Source organism: Amblyomma mixtum, chromosome 10, assembly GCF_055824585.1.
Source record: "Amblyomma mixtum isolate Tamu chromosome 10, ASM5582458v1, whole genome shotgun sequence".
In the NCBI taxonomy this organism is placed as follows: Eukaryota; Metazoa; Arthropoda; class Arachnida; order Ixodida; family Ixodidae; genus Amblyomma; species Amblyomma mixtum.
Genome location: NC_143021.1, coordinates 139,281,236 through 139,299,068, shown reverse-complemented (window position 1 = coordinate 139,299,068; position 17,833 = coordinate 139,281,236). Strand labels below are relative to the sequence as shown.

The 17,833-nt window shown below is 50.8% G+C and overlaps 1 protein-coding gene across 1 annotated transcript; it reads left to right on the top strand.

The window, feature by feature from the left end:
- The first annotated feature begins 401 nt into the window (after positions 1 to 401).
- Positions 402 to 17,209, top strand: LOC149327092 (acetylcholinesterase-like). The gene is made up of 4 exons (XM_089562804.1): positions 402 to 476; positions 9,503 to 9,768; positions 12,710 to 13,926; positions 16,980 to 17,209. The coding sequence occupies exons 2-4, from the start codon at positions 9,511 to 9,513 to the stop codon at positions 17,119 to 17,121; spliced, it is 1,617 nt and encodes a 538-aa protein (XP_089418930.1). The 5' UTR covers positions 402 to 476; positions 9,503 to 9,510; the 3' UTR covers positions 17,122 to 17,209.
- The last annotated feature ends 624 nt before the right edge of the window (positions 17,210 to 17,833 follow it).

Below are 17,833 nucleotides of genomic sequence, written 5' to 3'. Positions count from 1 at the left end.
TTCGAGATAAATCTACGCGCGTCTTGCATCACAAACAAAGCGATAAAGCGGTGTGCCGGCAGCTTTGAAGAATCAACAAACTAACACTACAAACATTCGCGGCAATATATACACGTGAGAATAAAGCGCACTTCAAGATAACAGATGGTCGACAGAGACAAAACTCGCACGGTTCTTTTTACGGAGTTCGATTGTGACCGGGAGAAAAATGTGTCAACGGTGTAAAAGGTAAACACGGAGCACAAGAACGGGCTCAGAGCAGATTACAATAGATTTACTCCGCGAAAGGCGACCTCGGCTCGCGTGTCGAACACTGGCGGAAAGCGTTTTTTGTCCCCCCCCCCCCCCCCCTTCCTTCCCCTCCCTCGCTGCGAGCCGACCAGGCAGACGGCGTAGCAGAAGCACTCGAGCGGTGCGGCAGCCCCGGCGTCTCCCTCTTCGGAGAGCAGCAGCTTCGCGCCGTATCGGCGCAGCCGGTGAGTGTCTGGCAGTGCCGCGCACTTAGTGAAATTTCCTCTTTGAAGCTGATTGCGGATCCATAGCGGAGGCTGTGGAGAAGTTCGTAGCTTCCGTAAGCGCAGTTATTTTTGGACCCTGTGTTGAAAGTTGTGCGGGAACGGGGTTGTTAGCGCTGACAAGATGACAAGATCCAACAGACCATTTAGCTGAATTGTATGACGCGATCTTTGCCGGTTATCTCTGCTGTTCGTTTCATACTTTGACAACCTCACTCAAGCTAAATCGTATCAAGCGTCTGCTTGTTTTCGTGATGGGCTGCCACTTTTCAAGTTGCGAAAGAACTAGCTGTTCATCTCGGCGTCAGCTGTGCGCCTCTATTTTTTTGTCAAATTTTCTTTGCAACAAAAAGAGCTTGTTGAAGGAATGACTGATTGCAGCAACAAGTTGAAACTTTTTATTCTTCTAGCATTTAAATGCTTCAAACTTCGTTTGGCATTGCGTCCCGATATTGCTAATGAATTTTTATGGCGCAATGGAATTTCTTGCTAACGAGCGCCATGGCACAACGTGTTTTCGTCAACACGAATTTGAATCTAACTCCCATTTCCCAAGCATTTCACCCTGATTAAGCCGAGCACGTGGCCAGGAGAAAGCGTGTACCCACTGTATCACTGATGGGAACCCGGATACCATAGGAATCGAACCCCAAACCACCCGCATGCGAAGGGAATGCCCAACCAAACCAGTAGACCACCGCTCCGGTATCGCGTCCCGATGCTTTTTACTCCTTGTACGCAACAGCGAAGTTCTAAACAACAGCGTACTAAACCCCCCGTTACATTTGGTGGAGGAGCCGGGTAAAAACATCGGCCCTGGAGCTCCGTAGTCGTGCTCTCCCGACGCGCAAGATGCCTGAGGACGTCCAACACCAGGCCGTACAAGTGGGCCAGGCTGTCATCTGTGCCGGCTCCCTTCGTCAACGGGACCCGACCATTTTCAGCGGCACCGACGAGAACGATGTTGAAGATTGGCTCACATCGTACGAGCGGGTGAGCGTATACAACAAATGGGACGATGTGACGAAGCTAAACAACGTCATCTTTTACCTCGCCGGTGTGGCTAACCTCTGGTATCGCAAAAGCTTCAAGGACATTAGGTTACCTACGTCGTAATCTGGGTAATTCACCTTCCAACATCCGAAAATTGGCCTATCACACATTTGTTCGTCCACAGCTCGAATATGCATCATCCATTTGGTCCCCACATCCTACATACTTAACCGACATGCTTGAATCAGTCCAGAACCGAGCTGCCCGTTTCATTTCACGTAATTATAGCCATCACTCCAGCGTAACGCAAATGAAACTCGATCATTCCATACAGCCTTTAGTTCTTCGCCGTTATATCGCTCTGTTATCCTTGTTTCACAAATATGTTTATAATGCCACACAATCCACACTTCATACCCAGACCGCCTCGAACACGTCTCGTCGATTAAATAACCACTTAAGTTTTGCGCGCATGTACGGTACGACACATGCTTTTAACTTTTCCGCACTCCCTACCGCCATTCGCATGTGGAACAATCTGCCTGATCACATTGCTTCCGAGTCAGATCAAGAAAAATTTCGTCATCTCCTACACGAGCATTTTTCACAATAGCACTTACAAATCACTTTATCTTGTCTCTTACACTTGGCAATCTGCTTTGAACTTCTTGTGATTTTCTTTTTTCATTGCTACCTCGCTCTTGTGAATTGCTATTTTATGCTGCGTCGTGTGTTCACTTGTATGCCTTGTATATATTATTGCTTTTTTGCGTCTTTTTCCCTGAATATCACTTCACGAATTGTACTCCCTGATATGGTCATTTTTTGTGTTTTTTGCGTTTTTCTTTTTTTCTTTTTTTTTACTTTCTAGTATTAATGCCTTACGTTAAGTTTTACTCATGTTATTTCCTTAAGTGTACCTTTGTGGCCTTTCATTACTACAGTTGTTCCTGTTTCATCTTTTGCTGCTTACTCTGTAACCCTCCTTACACAATGCCCCTATGGGGCCTGTAAGGTATTTTAAATAAATAAATAAATAAATATTCAAACCTGGTCCACCTTTAAGACTAAATTTTCCGAAGTATTTGGTCGGCCGGCTGTCAGGCAACTCCGAGCCGAACAGCGATTGCGCGAACGATCTCAGCAGGCTAGTGAAAGCTTCACTAGCTACATTGAGGATGTCGTCGACTTGTGCAAGCGGGTCAACGCTCGTATGTCGGAAGCCGACAAGATCCAACACATCTTGAAAGGCATCGATGACGACGCTTTTCAGATGCTTCTAGCGCGCGACTTGCGTACCGTTGCTGAAGTTGTCACGCTGTGTCAAAGCTTTGAGCAGTTGCGCAAGCAGAGGATTCTGACACGCCAGCGGCCACAGCAGGTTGAGTCGCTTGCTGGGCTCACGCCTGCTCCTGACCCATCGCTGCTACAGCAGATTAAAGACTTCGTGCGGGAAGAAGTGGCACGTCAACTTTCCTTTCTGCCGAGCGCTCACGACCGACCATCATATCTGGCTCCAGCCCTCCGACATACAATTCAAGAACAAATTGCTGAGGCTCTTCCACCGGCCCATCCGTCACCACCTGTCACGGTTCCGCTGACATACGCTGACGTTGTCGCCAGACCACAACCTGTGGCGGCTCCGCTCACATATGCCGAAGCCGTCGCAAGACCGCCTCCTGTCGCGGCTCCAGTGACGTATGCCGATGTCGTCGCAAGACCGCAGCCGCAAATCTATAATGCGCCTCCGGCGCATTTGCGAGGGCCAGTGGCTTACCGTCGACCTACTCCAAGGGTCAGCGATTATTGGCGCACAACGGACAATCGGCCGATTTGCTTCTTTTGTGGTCTCCCAGGTCATGTATCTCGGCATTGCCGCCGTCGTCTCCCGGACGCGGAAATTCCTCCCCAAGCTCCTGGGTACTGGCCTCCACCGAGTCAGTACTCTGTGCCAGCTGCGCCGCCGCAAAGTCGTACTTTCTCGCCGGACCGTTCTACCCTCTCCAGCCGCCGGCCCTCTTCTCCACGACGCCGGTCTATCTCGCCTATGCGACGTCGCCCCACCGCTAACCAGGAGGAAAACTAGGCGCCGCAGTTCCTGAGGCGAGAACTGCGTCCACAACGAACTTCGAAAGGCCTCATCCGTCAGCCGCTAACCTCATTGAAATTTCCGTCGACGGCGTTTCTGTCATGGCGCTTGTCGACACTGGTGCTGCGGTTTCCGTCATGGACGCAAAGCTGTGTAGTTCTTTAAGGAAAGTAAGGACGCCAATTGCTGGACTCTCACTGCGCACTGCCAGCGCTCAGAACATCCAGCCGTCAGCAGCGTGTACCGCTCGCGTTGTCATCCAGGGGACCATCTATGCCGTCGAATTCGTCGTATTGCCCTGCTGTTCTCATGCTGTTATCCTGGGCTGGGATTTCCTATCGCGCCATGCTGCTATCATCGATTGTGCTCGAGCTGAAATCGAGTTCTCTCACCTGCCCGAAGCTGTCTTGGACACTGCCCCCCCTTCTGGTGCCTGTGTTAAGGCCCTCGTTGCCGAAGACATTGACCTGCCTCCCTGCTCTTCTGTCCTCGTACCCCTTTCTTGCGGCCCTCTTCGCGACGACACTGTCCTCTTCACTCCATCCTCTATCTTTCTGCACCGCAAGTGCCTGCCTCTGCCATACGCCGTACTGACTATATCCTCTGGCCTCTCCGTACTGTTCGTGTCTAACCCATTCTCGTTCCCCAACGCCTTGCGCCTAGGTGAATGTCTCGGCACTGTACAGCCATTCGCGTCTCTGCTCATCCGCGAAGAGGCGGACGACGCGCCGCACCTCTCCATAGCCGCACTCAGCCCACCTACTGCTGCGCCCGATCCCTCCTCAACCGAAGCTTTCCTTCGCTCCATCGACGACAACCTTCCAGCGCCGCAAAGGGCACAGCTTCTCACTTTACTTGATCAGTTTCGCTCCTCATTTGACTCACATCAAAGTTCCTTGGGCCAAACTTCCACTGTCACCCATGCCATCGACACAGGTGACCACGCACCGCTGCGACAACGTCCCTATCGTGTGTCTGTCGCCGAGCGCCAAGTTATTGAAGACCAAGTCGACAAGATGCTCCAGAGCGGCGTCATTCAGCCCTCAAGCAGCCCATGGGCGTCGCCTGTGGTACTCGTCAAAAAGAAGGATGGCTCCATACGCTTCTGTGTAGATTACTGCCGCCTTAATAAGATTACGCGCAAAGATGTCTATCCCCTCCCGCGCATAGACGACGCTCTGGACTGTTTGCAAGGGGCCGAACTCTTTTCCTCCCTCGATTTGCGTTCCGGGTACTGGCAAGTTCCTATGAAAGAAGCCGATCGCCCCAAAACCGCCTTTGTGACACCGGATGGCTTGTATGAATTTACGGTGATGCCCTTCGGGCTTTGTAACGCCCCCGCGACTTTTGAGAGGATGATGGACACCATTTTGCGCGGACTTAAGTGGAAGACATGCCTTTGCTACCTCGACGACATTGTGGTCTTTTCCCCGGACTTTGACACCCACCTCTCCCGTTTGAAGCACGTCTTGACCTGCCTCTCTGACGCCGGCCTGCAGCTGAACTTAAAAAAATGCCGTTTTGCCGCCCGTCAATTAACCATCTTAGGTCATGTTGTCTCTAAGCAGGGTGTCAGTCCCGACCCAACGAAACTTCGTGCTGTGGTTGACTTTCCCAAACCCACCTCCATCAAAGACCTGCGCAGCTTCCTGGGTTTGTGCTCGTATTTCCGCCGATTTATTCGCAACTTTGCGTCCATTGCTGCGCCTTTGACTCAACTGCTGTCTGGAAGTGCGGATCTATCACTGTGGTCTCCAGCGTGCGACGACGCATACAACACCTTGCGCCGTCTCCTCACGGCGCCGCCCATTCTGCGCCATTTCGACTCGGCCGCTCCTACCGAAGTTCACACGGACGCCAGCGGTGTTGGCCTCGGCGCTGTCCTCGCCCAACGAAAACCTGGCTTTGACGAATACGTCGTTGCTTATGCTAGCCGCACACTCACACCAGAAGAACGCAATTACTCCGTAACTGAAAAGGAGTGTTTGGCGATTGTATGGGCCCTCGCGAAGTTTCGACCGTACATCTATGGGCGCCCTTTTGACGTTGTGACCGACCACCATGCGCTCTGTTGGCTTTGCAACCTGAAAGACCCCTCCGGCCGCCTCGCTAGATGGGCCCTTCGCTTGCAAGAATATGATATCCGCGTCGTGTATCGCACCGGCCGCAAGCATCAAGACGCCGATGCACTGTCACGCTGCCCCCTTCCAGCCGAGATCGCCAGCCTTTCCACCTTTTCCACCTCCGGCGCTTCTCTGCCCTTGCTTCGTCTCAGCGACATGCCTTCAGCGCAACGCATGGATCCGTGGATCGCTTCCCTACTCGACTTTCTCGCCAACCCGACGGCTGCTTCCCCGTCGCGTGCGCTCCGCCGCCAAGCTGCCCATTTTGCGATTCGTGACAACCTACTTTATCGCCGTAACTACAGCTCCGAAGGTCGCAAGTGGCTGCTCGTTATTCCTCGCCACTTACGCTCGGAGATATGCGCATATTTCCATGCTGCCCCCCACAGTGGTCACGCGGGCGTTTTCAAGACCTATACCCGCATACGGCTGCGCTACTACTGGCGCGGAATGTACACCTTCATCATGAAGTACGTACGCTCATGCATTCCCTGCCAACGTCGCAAGACACCTCCCCATCGTTTTGCTGCTGAGCTGCAGCCGTTACCATGCCTTCCACGCCCATTCGACCGCGTTGGCATTGATTTATACGGTCCGCTTCCCTACACTGCAGCCGGCAACCGTTGGGCTATTGTAGCGGTGGATCACCTTACACGATATGCCGAAACTGCTGCCCTTCCGGCTGCCACAGCGACGGACGTTGCCTCCTTCATTTTGCACCGATTCATCCTTCGTCACGGTGCACCTCGTGAACTGCTCAGTGACCGAGGCCGCGTGTTCTTATCTGAGGTGGTGAAGGCGCTTCTCAAAGAGTGCAACACGATTCACCGAACTACCACCGCCTATCATCCGCAGACCAATGGCCTCACTGAACGATTTAACCGAACCCTCGGAGACATGCTCTCCAAGTACGTCGCTTCTGATCACACGAATTGGGATCTAGTTCTTCCGTACGTTACTTATGCGTACAATACCGCTACGCAGTCCACCACCGGCTTCTCTCCTTTCTTCCTACTTTACGGCCGCCAACCCTCTGCTACTATCGACACAATTCTCCCTTACCACCCGGATGAATCTGAATATCGGCCTGTTTCCCAAGCCGCGCAACACGCCGAAGCCTGCCGCCAAATCGCCCGCTCACTCACGACTGACACCCAGTATCGCCAGCGCTCTCGCATCGACCAAGACCAAACCTCACCGAACTATTCTTCTGGAGCACTTGTGTGGCTCTGGATCCCTTCAGGCACTCCCGGTCTCTCCTCAAAATTTCTGGCAAAGTACCATGGTCCCTACCGTGTACTGGAGCGCACCTCTCCGGTTAATTATGTCGTGGAACCCCTCACGCCGTCTCCTGATCTCCGCCGCCGAGGACGGGAGACCGTTCATGTCCAGCGCCTCAAGCCCTTCTACGACCCCGCCGTCTTGCCATCATCCTAAGTCGCCAGGATGGCTCCTCTTGTCCCCGGGGCGATTGTAAGGCTAAAGAAGATGCGTCTGATGGTTTTGCAAAGACGAAGACGAAGTGACAGTGCTCTCGAGAGTCTTTGGCCAGCGCTACGCTTGTGTGCCTTTCGCCGACCTGATCCCGGACTGCTGCCGTTGCCATTCCCGTCGCCCCAGTACCTACTCGTACTAAACCCCCCGTTACAGAGCAAAGCTACTTCTGCGAGGCTATAGCATAGTTTGCAGCGCTATGAATGCGCAGTCGTCGGTGCAGCGGTGCAGCGAAGAAGTTTCTCCCTGCCATCGATAAGCAGTGTCTACTCCATTTTCATTCACCTGTGAGCAGCAACACTCTCTGAATAATACGTTGCCTGCACCTCGAATGCCTCTCTTCTGTAAGATGTATTGCACAAAAGTGCTTATTAGATTTGTTGGCCGGGCTTAACTCTTCATACCCGTGACACTCAAGAAGGAATGCAGAGGGAAATGTTTTACGGTGTCATGCAAGGAGATCATTGAAGTGGCTGAGTGGTTGTGGCGCTCGCCTGCTGACCCGAAAGACGCAGGTTCGATCCCGGCCGCAGCGGTCGAATTTCGATGGAGGCGAAATTCTAGAGGCCCGTGTACTGTGCGATGTCAGTGCACGTTAAAGAACCCTATGTGGTTGACATTTCCGGAGCCCTTCACTACGGCATCCATCATAGCCTTAGTCACTTTGGGACATCAAACCCCTACAAACTATAAATGATTCAATAAGGAACATGTTTCTTCTGTACTGTCGGATGTTAACTTGAATTCAGCCACGCGTTCTTCACTGAACCGCGCTGGGTTGTTTTCTTGGAAGCGTTCCAGTTCCCACTTCGTGGCTGCCACTCCTACAGCCGCATTGAGTAGGATGAATTGTCCTCCTATAAAGGCGGAGTACCGTCAGATTAGATTGTGCCGCCACGTTCCCAGGCTACGTCGCATTGTCGTCGCTGCGGGTGCGGCGTCCCGAAAGATCTCCGAGAGCTGACTACTGTCGCCGCTGATTGTACTTCGCTACGGCCTCTGTGCCGCTGGACGTATTATAATAAAAATATAAGGCTGAGAATGACCGGAGCTGCTGGACGTATTATAATATTAAGACTGAGAACGACGGGAGCTGGCTTTATTGCCACACGCAACAAGGCACACGCAACAAGGTGGGACGAAAACAGAGATGAGATATGATGATGAATACTCAGTGATGAAGGTGAATTTCACGCTGAGAGCTCACAATAATTATACCGAGTCTATTTTTTCTTTGACGACGAGGAAGGAAGGGGCCCGGAAAGAACTGCTTCTACAAGCAGCTTGACGGGACAGCTGCCCTGAATTGGACGGCAGTTACAACGTCGACAAGCTATTTTACGCAAAGCTTAGATAAACCTACAAATAAAACGGCGCAGTTATAATCGATCTGAAAAAAAAAGCATTAGTGCCTCAGGCAAAAAAGCATGAAGTAAACTAAAAAATAGAGCATACAAGAAGCACAGCGATGATTTTTCCTGCTCCGGGCATCACTTGCCGTGTCTAAGGGGTTTGGAAAAAAGTGCGGTGTACACCGCGTTACGGTTAGACTGGCCGTTGCACGAATGCATGCGTGTTGCTTATTGTAGGACTCTGGAATTTTAGCGTATGGGTACCGCTCAGGCTATCAAGGACGCCGTAGTGGAGTGCTCTGGATTAATTTAGACCGTCTGGGGCTCTTGAAAGCCCGCTGAAATCACACAGCACACGGGCGTTTTAGTGCGTCATCACTGGAGCTTCCACCCTGCCACTTGGCCGTTGTCTGTGAGTTCTTTCTGTGTGCCCACCGGGTTGTCGGCAACCTGGTCTAAGTAGCACTCACCCCCCCCCCCCCCTCCCCCCTCTAGGTTAGGTCAACCCTGTGTCGTCGTAACAGTCTCAATTTCCACTAAAGAAGCACCAGTCAGCAGAAAATAAAAAAATTTGCGAGACTGGATTATGGCACAGACAGAAAGGTTGGCTTCAATTGGTTGTGTTATTCACTTTGCATAAGAACGCTCCGCAGAAGCCACTCGAATTTCATACAGGACGGGACATAAGTGCGCGTAGTAACCCGAGGTAGAGTTTAGACTGGTTTCGAACTTATATGACACCGCTTTGACCACAGGTGCCTTCATTGGACGCGGGTTTATAATAAACGTAGTTAGAAACAATAGAAATCATGCTTTTTTATTTTGCTGTTCCCTTGAGTCTCATCCTGCACGATGCTGACCAGCATTGCCTTCTTGTCAATATCTGTTGTTTGAGAAAAGCATGCGTGGACATGTGAGACGGTCCACCATCTGCAGACGCAGCCATGGTGAGCGGCGTGGTCCTGATGGTTCTTCTGAAAGTGGTCGTGGCCAGCGAAGCGCACGTGGAGAGGGAGACTGCAGGGGGACGAGTGCGGGGCACGGTTCTGCACGCGGCCGGAAAAGGCGTCGAGCAGTACCTCGGCATCCCGTTCGCAGAGGCACCCATTGGAGAGCTTCGATTCCGGCCCCCGCGGCCCAAGGAGCCATGGACAGGCACCCTGGACGCCACCACCTCAACTGCAGCCACGGCTTGCCCACAGGTAGGCTCTCGGGCAAGCTACCAACCATTGCCAAGTGCCGGAGGACACCTGTCTGACACCTGTATATATATATATATATATATATATATATATATATATTCGATAATACGTATTTGCGTTTTTGGTAAGTCTTCAGGAAAAACACAGTAGTGCAAAAGGCGAGCATAGACGTGGTTAGGGAACACGACGAGCACTTGTCCTGTTCCTTACTACTGTGTCTTTCTTGAACATGCCCCAACACGCCCAGCTACAAGTGCTTCTCACTTGATGTCTGTTTTCTGCTCATGAGCTTGATGTCACATCCGTGCGGAAAACTGCCAAAGGAACATAGGCCCGCCTGCTGTTTGGCCTTTACCAGGATAAAATGTGTTGCAAGCCAATGGGAACATTGGTCAGGTGATGTTGGCTATTAAGTTTAAGCACTTAATAGGGTACCTAACAACCAAGTTGTCTTATCCAGCGTCCTTATCGAGCGCCACATGGCGACAATTACAGACAGGCTGCTTTATTTCACCCTACAGTCTCTCATGCTTTCACCCCACCTTTCGTGTTGATTATAACACCCGTGTTTTGCCCTGATCCACACTTTTCCACTACATTTGGGAATGTCCTTCTGCAAAGGCAGTGCCCCCAATCCTACTCATTCTTCCTGGGAGGCTGCTTTACGGACCGCTCAGCCCGCCGACCAGAAATGGCTGGTGGATAGGGCTTTACCTGAAGCACAAGCCCGTAGATTCCTGGACCAGTAGTGAACCATCCTGAAAGATATTTTTTTTTGTCCAGTAACAGTTGTTTTGCATCCATCCATCCATTCAACCAAGGTGTATAATTGGACTATGATTACCGCCTTTGAAATTTTGCTTTCTACACAGCACTGATTCATTGTCGCACGGAAAAGAGGGACCTGAGCTGCCACTCGGATTTTTTGCGGAGTAAGTTGTGCTGCTCTCCGGCGGTAAAGGGCAAGGGTAATTCGCCGCCTCCCGGTTGACACGTGCGACGCTCCTCTAGGCTAGGCATGCAACACGGCACAACGCTCTGTTTTCCGTAGCAGAGAACGTGACGGGCATTTCCTTGAACTACTCGGTCGTATATTAAGGAGGAAGCCTTTAATGCCTCATCGTTGTAAGCAAGAGCTGTCGACAGAAATGTCACGCTTTTCAATTGGTCGGAACGGTCGTGACGTCAGAGTGCGCGAATTTCAAACGGGGCCAATTGTACTTTGGCTACTAACCATGCAACCAATTAAAGGGATCGTATAGTGATGCTCCAAGTAAGTTTGACGGAGGTTAGTTAATTGCTTACTTAACCAATTAGTCTAATTAACCTTTCTAGTCAGACCAGATAAATAAAAACCGAGTAGAAAATTGGCCGAGCTTAGGAATCGAACCCCGGTCTCCGGAGTGCGAGTCGAGCACGCTACCACTCCGCCATGCCAGCTCTTTTTTTTTTCAAGCTCAATGGTTTGGAATGAACAAAGGTGCGTCTAGTGAATACGGTGTCTTCGTTCACTCCCATCTTCTTCCCTTCCCGTTACGGCGAGGTATAGGTGTCCACCGAGATATGAGAGACAGATACATTTCCTTTCCTCAAAAACCAATTTACCGACGAGCAAGGCGCATTTCTCCGCGTTTCTGATTGGTCCAAATTGTCGTGACGTCACCGCGCGCGTATTTTGACGGGTGTCCGACGAAATATGAGGCAGTTACTGCGCAACTTCCTTTCCTCAAATACAATTTTCGACTAGTGTCTACTGAAATATGTGCCACAGTTACTGCGTAATTTCCTCTCCTGAAATACAATTTTCATTTTCTTCATTACGGCCCCTCTTCTTGCACTCACACTTCTTCCCTTCCTGCACGGTGCGGCTCAGGTGTCCACTGAGATGACAGAGAATTACAGCCCCATTTCCTTTCCTCAAAAAGCGTTGCGTTCAAAGGGCAACGCATCGCGCCGAACGGGTGGTGGCGTTCCTTGGACTCCGTGGCAGCGCTACAAAACGCTGTCGCGTTCCACTCGTAAAGGTGAAGCTTAAGCGTCATTAATTGGCAGTTAATTAATGCACCAACAAAATGTGTAGTGAACAATCGCGTAGCAGAATGCAGCACTCAGGCTTTCGCCTTTCACCACTTTAGCCGCTAAAGTTCCTCGTAATTTTTGGGTAGCGTATCAGTTAGACTGGTCGACTGAAGAGAACTTGAGTATCAACTTTAGTGTGAAATTCAATTTCGCACATTAGCAGTCCTTTTCTGCCTCTGAAAGTTAGTTTTTCAAGGTTAATGTTTTTCTGGCTTAATTAAGAAAGCTGGCAGTGCACATTCCTGCAAGAAGATACAATATTTTGTTTAACAATAGACTTCGAGACCTCCTTACGTGCGCCATTTTTGTGCGAAAGAATAATATGGCTCATCGGCAGCGAACCCAGGCGTCGGCGTTGATCAGCAGCAGCGGTCCCAAAAATCTAAGATGGCGTCCCCACGATATCAAAGAAAAATAAAATTTCTTCCCAATGTGCGTGAACGTGAACCCATGACACTCTGGCTGCGAGGCGAGCCCGCAAACCATAGGCCATAACACCGCGCTGCTTTCTGGCGAAGAAAGGTGAACCTAGGATATGCTTTGTCTTATTACTGCATGCTAGTGAGTAGAGAAAGAAAAACTGCTTTCGATTTCAAAGCAAGTAAGTAGTCTTAATTGTCCTACGTAATTTCTATATACTTACGACCCTATATTCGGTCTATTGATTGGGGTTGAAACAATGCAGGAGCCAGGAATCGCCAAAAATAGTCGCTTTTTTGTTCAAACAACTCTAGAAAGAGTTTCTATATATGAACTATACAAAATCAGTGCTTGTGCACCGTGTACGCTGAAGTTTCGAGAATTACTAAACAAGTGCGCCATTATCTGAGTGTATTGCCTTCGAACTTTGTTCTGCATGCAGGTGGAAATAGACGTGCTTGGGATGCAAGGCGTTACCTACACCGAGGACTGCCTGCGGCTGAATGTGTGGGTCCCCGAGCGTGGCGAGCAACTCGGCAGCAGTCGGCCAGTGCTCGTCTGGATCCACGGTGGAGGCTTCAACTTCGGCAGCGCCACTCAGGCTAGCTACAGCGGCGCCACGATCGCCGCCATGGCGGACGTGGTGGTCGTTTCGATGAACTACCGCCTCGGCATACTAGGCTTCATGAGTGCCGACTCTCCCGAGGCTCCGGGCAACGTGGGCCTCCTGGACCAGGTCATGGCCCTGCAGTGGGTGCAGCGCAACATTGCGGCCTTCGGAGGCGACCCGCAGAAAGTCACCTTGTTCGGCGAGAGTGCGGGCGCGGCGAGTGCGCACGCCCACGTCCTGTCCCCGATGAGCGAGGGCCTCTTCAGGAGAGCGGTGCTGATGAGCGGCAGCATGTGCAGCGTAGACTTGTGGGACATGGTCCACGAAAGCATGGTCAAGGGCAGCAAAGTGGCCGACATCGTAGGCTGCTCCAAAGGAGGAACCATCGACCTCTCCTCTAACCCGAACGAAATCCTAGACTGCTTTAGGCGCAAGTCAGCTGACGAGCTGGTCAAGGCTGCCGCCGAAAGTGTGGCGCCAAAATTTGCGGCATTCCTTCCCACATACCATGACTCATTCTTGCCCAGGATGCCATTGGATGCAGTGAAAAGAGGATTTTTTGGTTCCGTAGACATTCTAGCGGGTGTCACTTCGGACGAAGCAGCGTTCCCGTTCCTGGCTTCGGCAAAACCGGAGCTCCTGGCAGAAGATCTGAAAGCGTCAGAAGGCCTCGCCGACGATCTCAACGCCGCTGTGTCGGCGTGGCTGAAGTTAGATGCACCAGACGTAATCGACAAGTACACCGCCGATGCTCCTAAGGGCGACGGCAGCGCTCTTAGGAGGCGGTACATCGACTACTTGTCGGACCGGATGTTCAACTGCCCTTTGCGGTTCCTCGCAGAGAAGCATAGCGCGCGGGGCAGCAACATCTTCGCGTACGTGTTCAGCCACAAGTCGCCGACGGCGCCGTTCCCCAGCTGGATGGGCGCTCCCCACACTTCAGACTTGGAATTCGCCTTCGGCCACGTGTACGCCCAACAGCCGGACTCACCCGACGGTCGCATGAGCGAGGCCTTCGTGCGGATCCTGGCCACCTTCGCCGAAAGCGGGTACGTCCCAACCCTCGCGCCTGTGTTTTCTCCGCTTGTGAGATACGCTATCTATTTTCTAGAAGGCAACCGGAGTTCAGGTGGCAGAAAGTTAGGTTGGCTGCCGGATGCCATCAGGAATTTTTGGAGGATAAGGTGGTCCTAGCTGGCACAGCAGCGGGTTAATTGGAAGAATATGGGAGAGGCCTCTGTCCTGCAGTGGGCGTAGTTGGGCTGATGATGGTGAACTGGCTCGGAGTGGGTGTAAAGTGACTACAGCTGCGGCGAGAGACGCAGGAACAGAAAATGCAGTTCACCTTTTCATCCGATGGCGGCAATTTGCTCATTGTCTTCCGAAAATATCGGGAGTTAATTGGATGATGCACTTTTTCTACCGTCTTCGTGATTGTGAAAAGGTGCGAACAAGACCGGTAGTATTCTAGAAGATAGGTGTGGCGTGTAAAGCAGCTCTAATAATTGTTGCGCGATTTTAATCTTTTGGCACGTATCGCAACGGGCAAATATTCGACATTTAAAGCAGAACACTGGGCTAATTGGTGTTTGTACTTCCCCTCTTCGTCTATTTTCATTATTGCGAGCTTGCTATAGGTACCGTCCTACATCAGTTCTGGTTTTATGGGGGTTAACGGCCCAAAGCGGCTCAGGCTATGAGGGACGCCGTAGTGGAGGGCTCCGGAAATTTCGACCACCTGGGGTTCTTAACGTGCACTGCCATCGCACAGCACACGGGCCTCTAGAATTTCGCCTCCATCGTAATTCGACTGCCGCGGCCGGGATCGAGCCCGTGTCTTTCGGGTCAGCAGTCAAGTGCCATATCCACTGAGCTACATTAGGCAGTAGTTAACGGTCGTCTGCCTATGACGGAATTTCCACGTTATTTGTCTCTCATATTTAGTTTCTCTATTGACAATAACTAGGTTGTGCCGCTCACAGAAATCTAGCTCTAACTTCCCGTTACAATCTGTGTATCCATCCAGATCCTCTATGTGGCCATTCATGTGAGCCGGCAGAATAATATCGGCACCGACTCCGAACGGCTTTATATCGTCAGTGAGACAACTATATTCCAGCATTTTTCCCCAGCCTGCATTTGTCCCTTGTCCGTAGATAAACTACCAATAGCCATGACCTTTTATCGGCAATAAATTGTGCCTGATACCCACACATTTACTTTGCAAGTTGATTTTATTCTTTGCGAATTTGTTCATTGATGTATCAGCATGCCTGCCCCTCCTCCTTTCTTCTCCGTTGTTGTTCTGTTGCACCCTTCCTAGACATAGCCATCGATTAAGGGTGGATCTGCTAGATCCCTGAGATGAGATGAGCATAGCGCGTACACACCTACTTCTTCGTCCTTTGAATACTGTTCTATTTCTGAACATTTCGATCTCTTTCTACTTTCTTGCATGCTTGTGTAACTGATCCTGGTGTTAAATTTTTATTTAGTGTTCTTCTTTCTATGTCTGCCACTTTAAAGCCTTTCTCCAGGCTTAACTTCGTTATCTGTCGATTAAGATTCACAACGTCGTTGGCAACTTCTCCGTTCTGTCCTTGCACCTCTGGCACAGTGCACACCACGATCTGCACTTGCTGTGCTATCACCATTATATCGTCAACTCACTCATCTATTCTTACCACTACTTGTGCGGCGTCACCATTCAGGCCATCATTTCGCCCCGCCGCTACCACTACTAAATTACGCCCTGAAACGTTCTGAGAAAGATAACTTTTTGTCTCTCTCAGTACCGCGCCCATTGTACTCCCTGAAAATATCCCCACTGCTTGCCGCCATTAAACCTTTACACCCTCCGTTTTAGCGTCACGCTATATGCTTGCGCTATCTATCGGCGCAACGGCGCACCACGTGGCTTCGCCACTGCCGGACTGGAGGGGCGGAGGCGCGCGCCATCCGGGAGGACTGAGAGGCGATCCTGCTCGGCTTCCACGACTTACAAGCCCAACAAGCCTTAGTCGGGGGCGGAGGGGTGGCGACCACCGCCACTGGGGTCCCAAACTAGAGACCTCAGCCTAGTGCTTGCAAGGTCCGGTCCCTTACGAGGTTGATCCAAGCATATCTCTTGTCGATTCCTAATAAATGTTTTCACCGCCACCACCACTGCTCGAGTCCGGCCGTGGCCTCGCTTGGAGACGGCGTGATGACGTCATTTGTTTTCGACCATCTCTCGGCTGTAACAACCCATCCGGTCGCTGACGAATTTCGCCGAGTGGGGCTAGTAATGCTTTCGCATTAAAATTAGCTCTTAGCAAGTTGACTCCATCGGCAAGCAGCTCGAATCAATCGTGGAACATGAAAACAACAGTGGTTATGCCAGGCCTACCACACAGGCAGAGCTCTTAAAAACTGTCGTGTTTGTTGAGTTGAGACGCCCGCTCGAAGTTGTGGCGATCGCCTGGTGGCTGTCAATGATAACGTTTCCACTCAGGCGTCCTAATACAGAAGCTAGAAATTTCGGCCAGTGATTTAATGACTATTGATATGGGTTCCTACAATCGATATTTCACGAGTACCGTCATTGTAGTGGAATGGAAAGTTGGGCGAGTTAGTATACGTTCATTTGATTTCCGTGTGGTTTCCTTCATCTTTTTCTTCCGTCCCTTACAAACGGTTTTTCGACCCAAAATGGACGTGTATCGTCAGTGAGATTAGGTCCACTAGAGTAAAAAGGGCTCTCCTAATGCTCAAATTATTACTCTTATTTTGCACTAGCCATAGTCGCTTTAATCAAGAAAAGCTTTCAAACTTATATCTACGCTTGACTTTCGGCTACCTCCGGCTGCGTTCCCCGTAAGATCCACTTTATTCCTCTTATTGAAAGAGTATTTTTATGTTCAATTTTCGGTTACTGTCAGCTGATACTACTACTGCCTTCATTTTGTCAGAAATAACAATATCTGTGCAGAGGAATAACCCGCACAGAAAGCTGCTGGATCTAGGTGTGCGTGTTTAAGGTAAAGAAACCTCGGCGGCTAACCGTGTCGATGTGCCTTCCCTTGCGCAGCTAATTCGAGGCGGTTCCTCTCTCTCGTTGCAGTGTTCCTGAGCTGACAAGCGGGAAGAAGTGGCCGAAGTACACAGGAAGCTCTCCCGTCCTAATCACGATGGGTCACGGGCAGTTCAACGAGACGCGTGGCTTCCGCGAGAGCGAGTGTGAACGCTGGAAATCGATATTCTGAGAAGCAAAAGCTTTTGCACTGTTGTTTGTGCTACTGCTGTTGTTTTAAAACCGTTCATCGTTAATAAATGATGAGTAAAGAAAAAGAATAGCTAGCTACTTATTTTTTAGCTATTAAGATATAACGATTCTTTTAAAAGGCCAGAATTTGCCAAGAAACACGGGCTTTTAAGACGATGTGCAGTCACAAGACAAATTCTAGGATCACGAGAGCTTTTAAACGAGGGATTTTTCAATTTTATCTGACACAGCATAACCGTTTTCATCCCCCTGCGAAAGGGCTAACCAAAAACGAGGAGCGTTGGCTGCTTTGCTTACATACCAACACGGTACTGTGCCCGGCAGTGCTGCAATATTTTAATCCGGCTTTTAACTGGGAGTGCCCAAATTGTGGATGCGCGGCCTCGGACGAGTACCTCATGGTTTGGGCATGCCCCTCTAACACTGCTCACCCCCCTTTCCCCTCACCTGCCCGAGAGTGCTGGGAGGCTGCCCTGCTGGGCTGCTATACGTTAGATAAATAAAAGAGACCTCTTCGCTAGGGCCCGAGCTGCAGCGGTAGCCACAGCGGCTCCGAACTAGGGGCTCTCCTAGAATTTGTAATGGGCTGGCCCTTAAGGCTAGTCCCCACTCGCTTATGTAAATAGCACAATTAATATTTTTCCACCGCCACCACCACCAGCCTTTTGGAGTGTGGGTGTGTGTGATTTCTT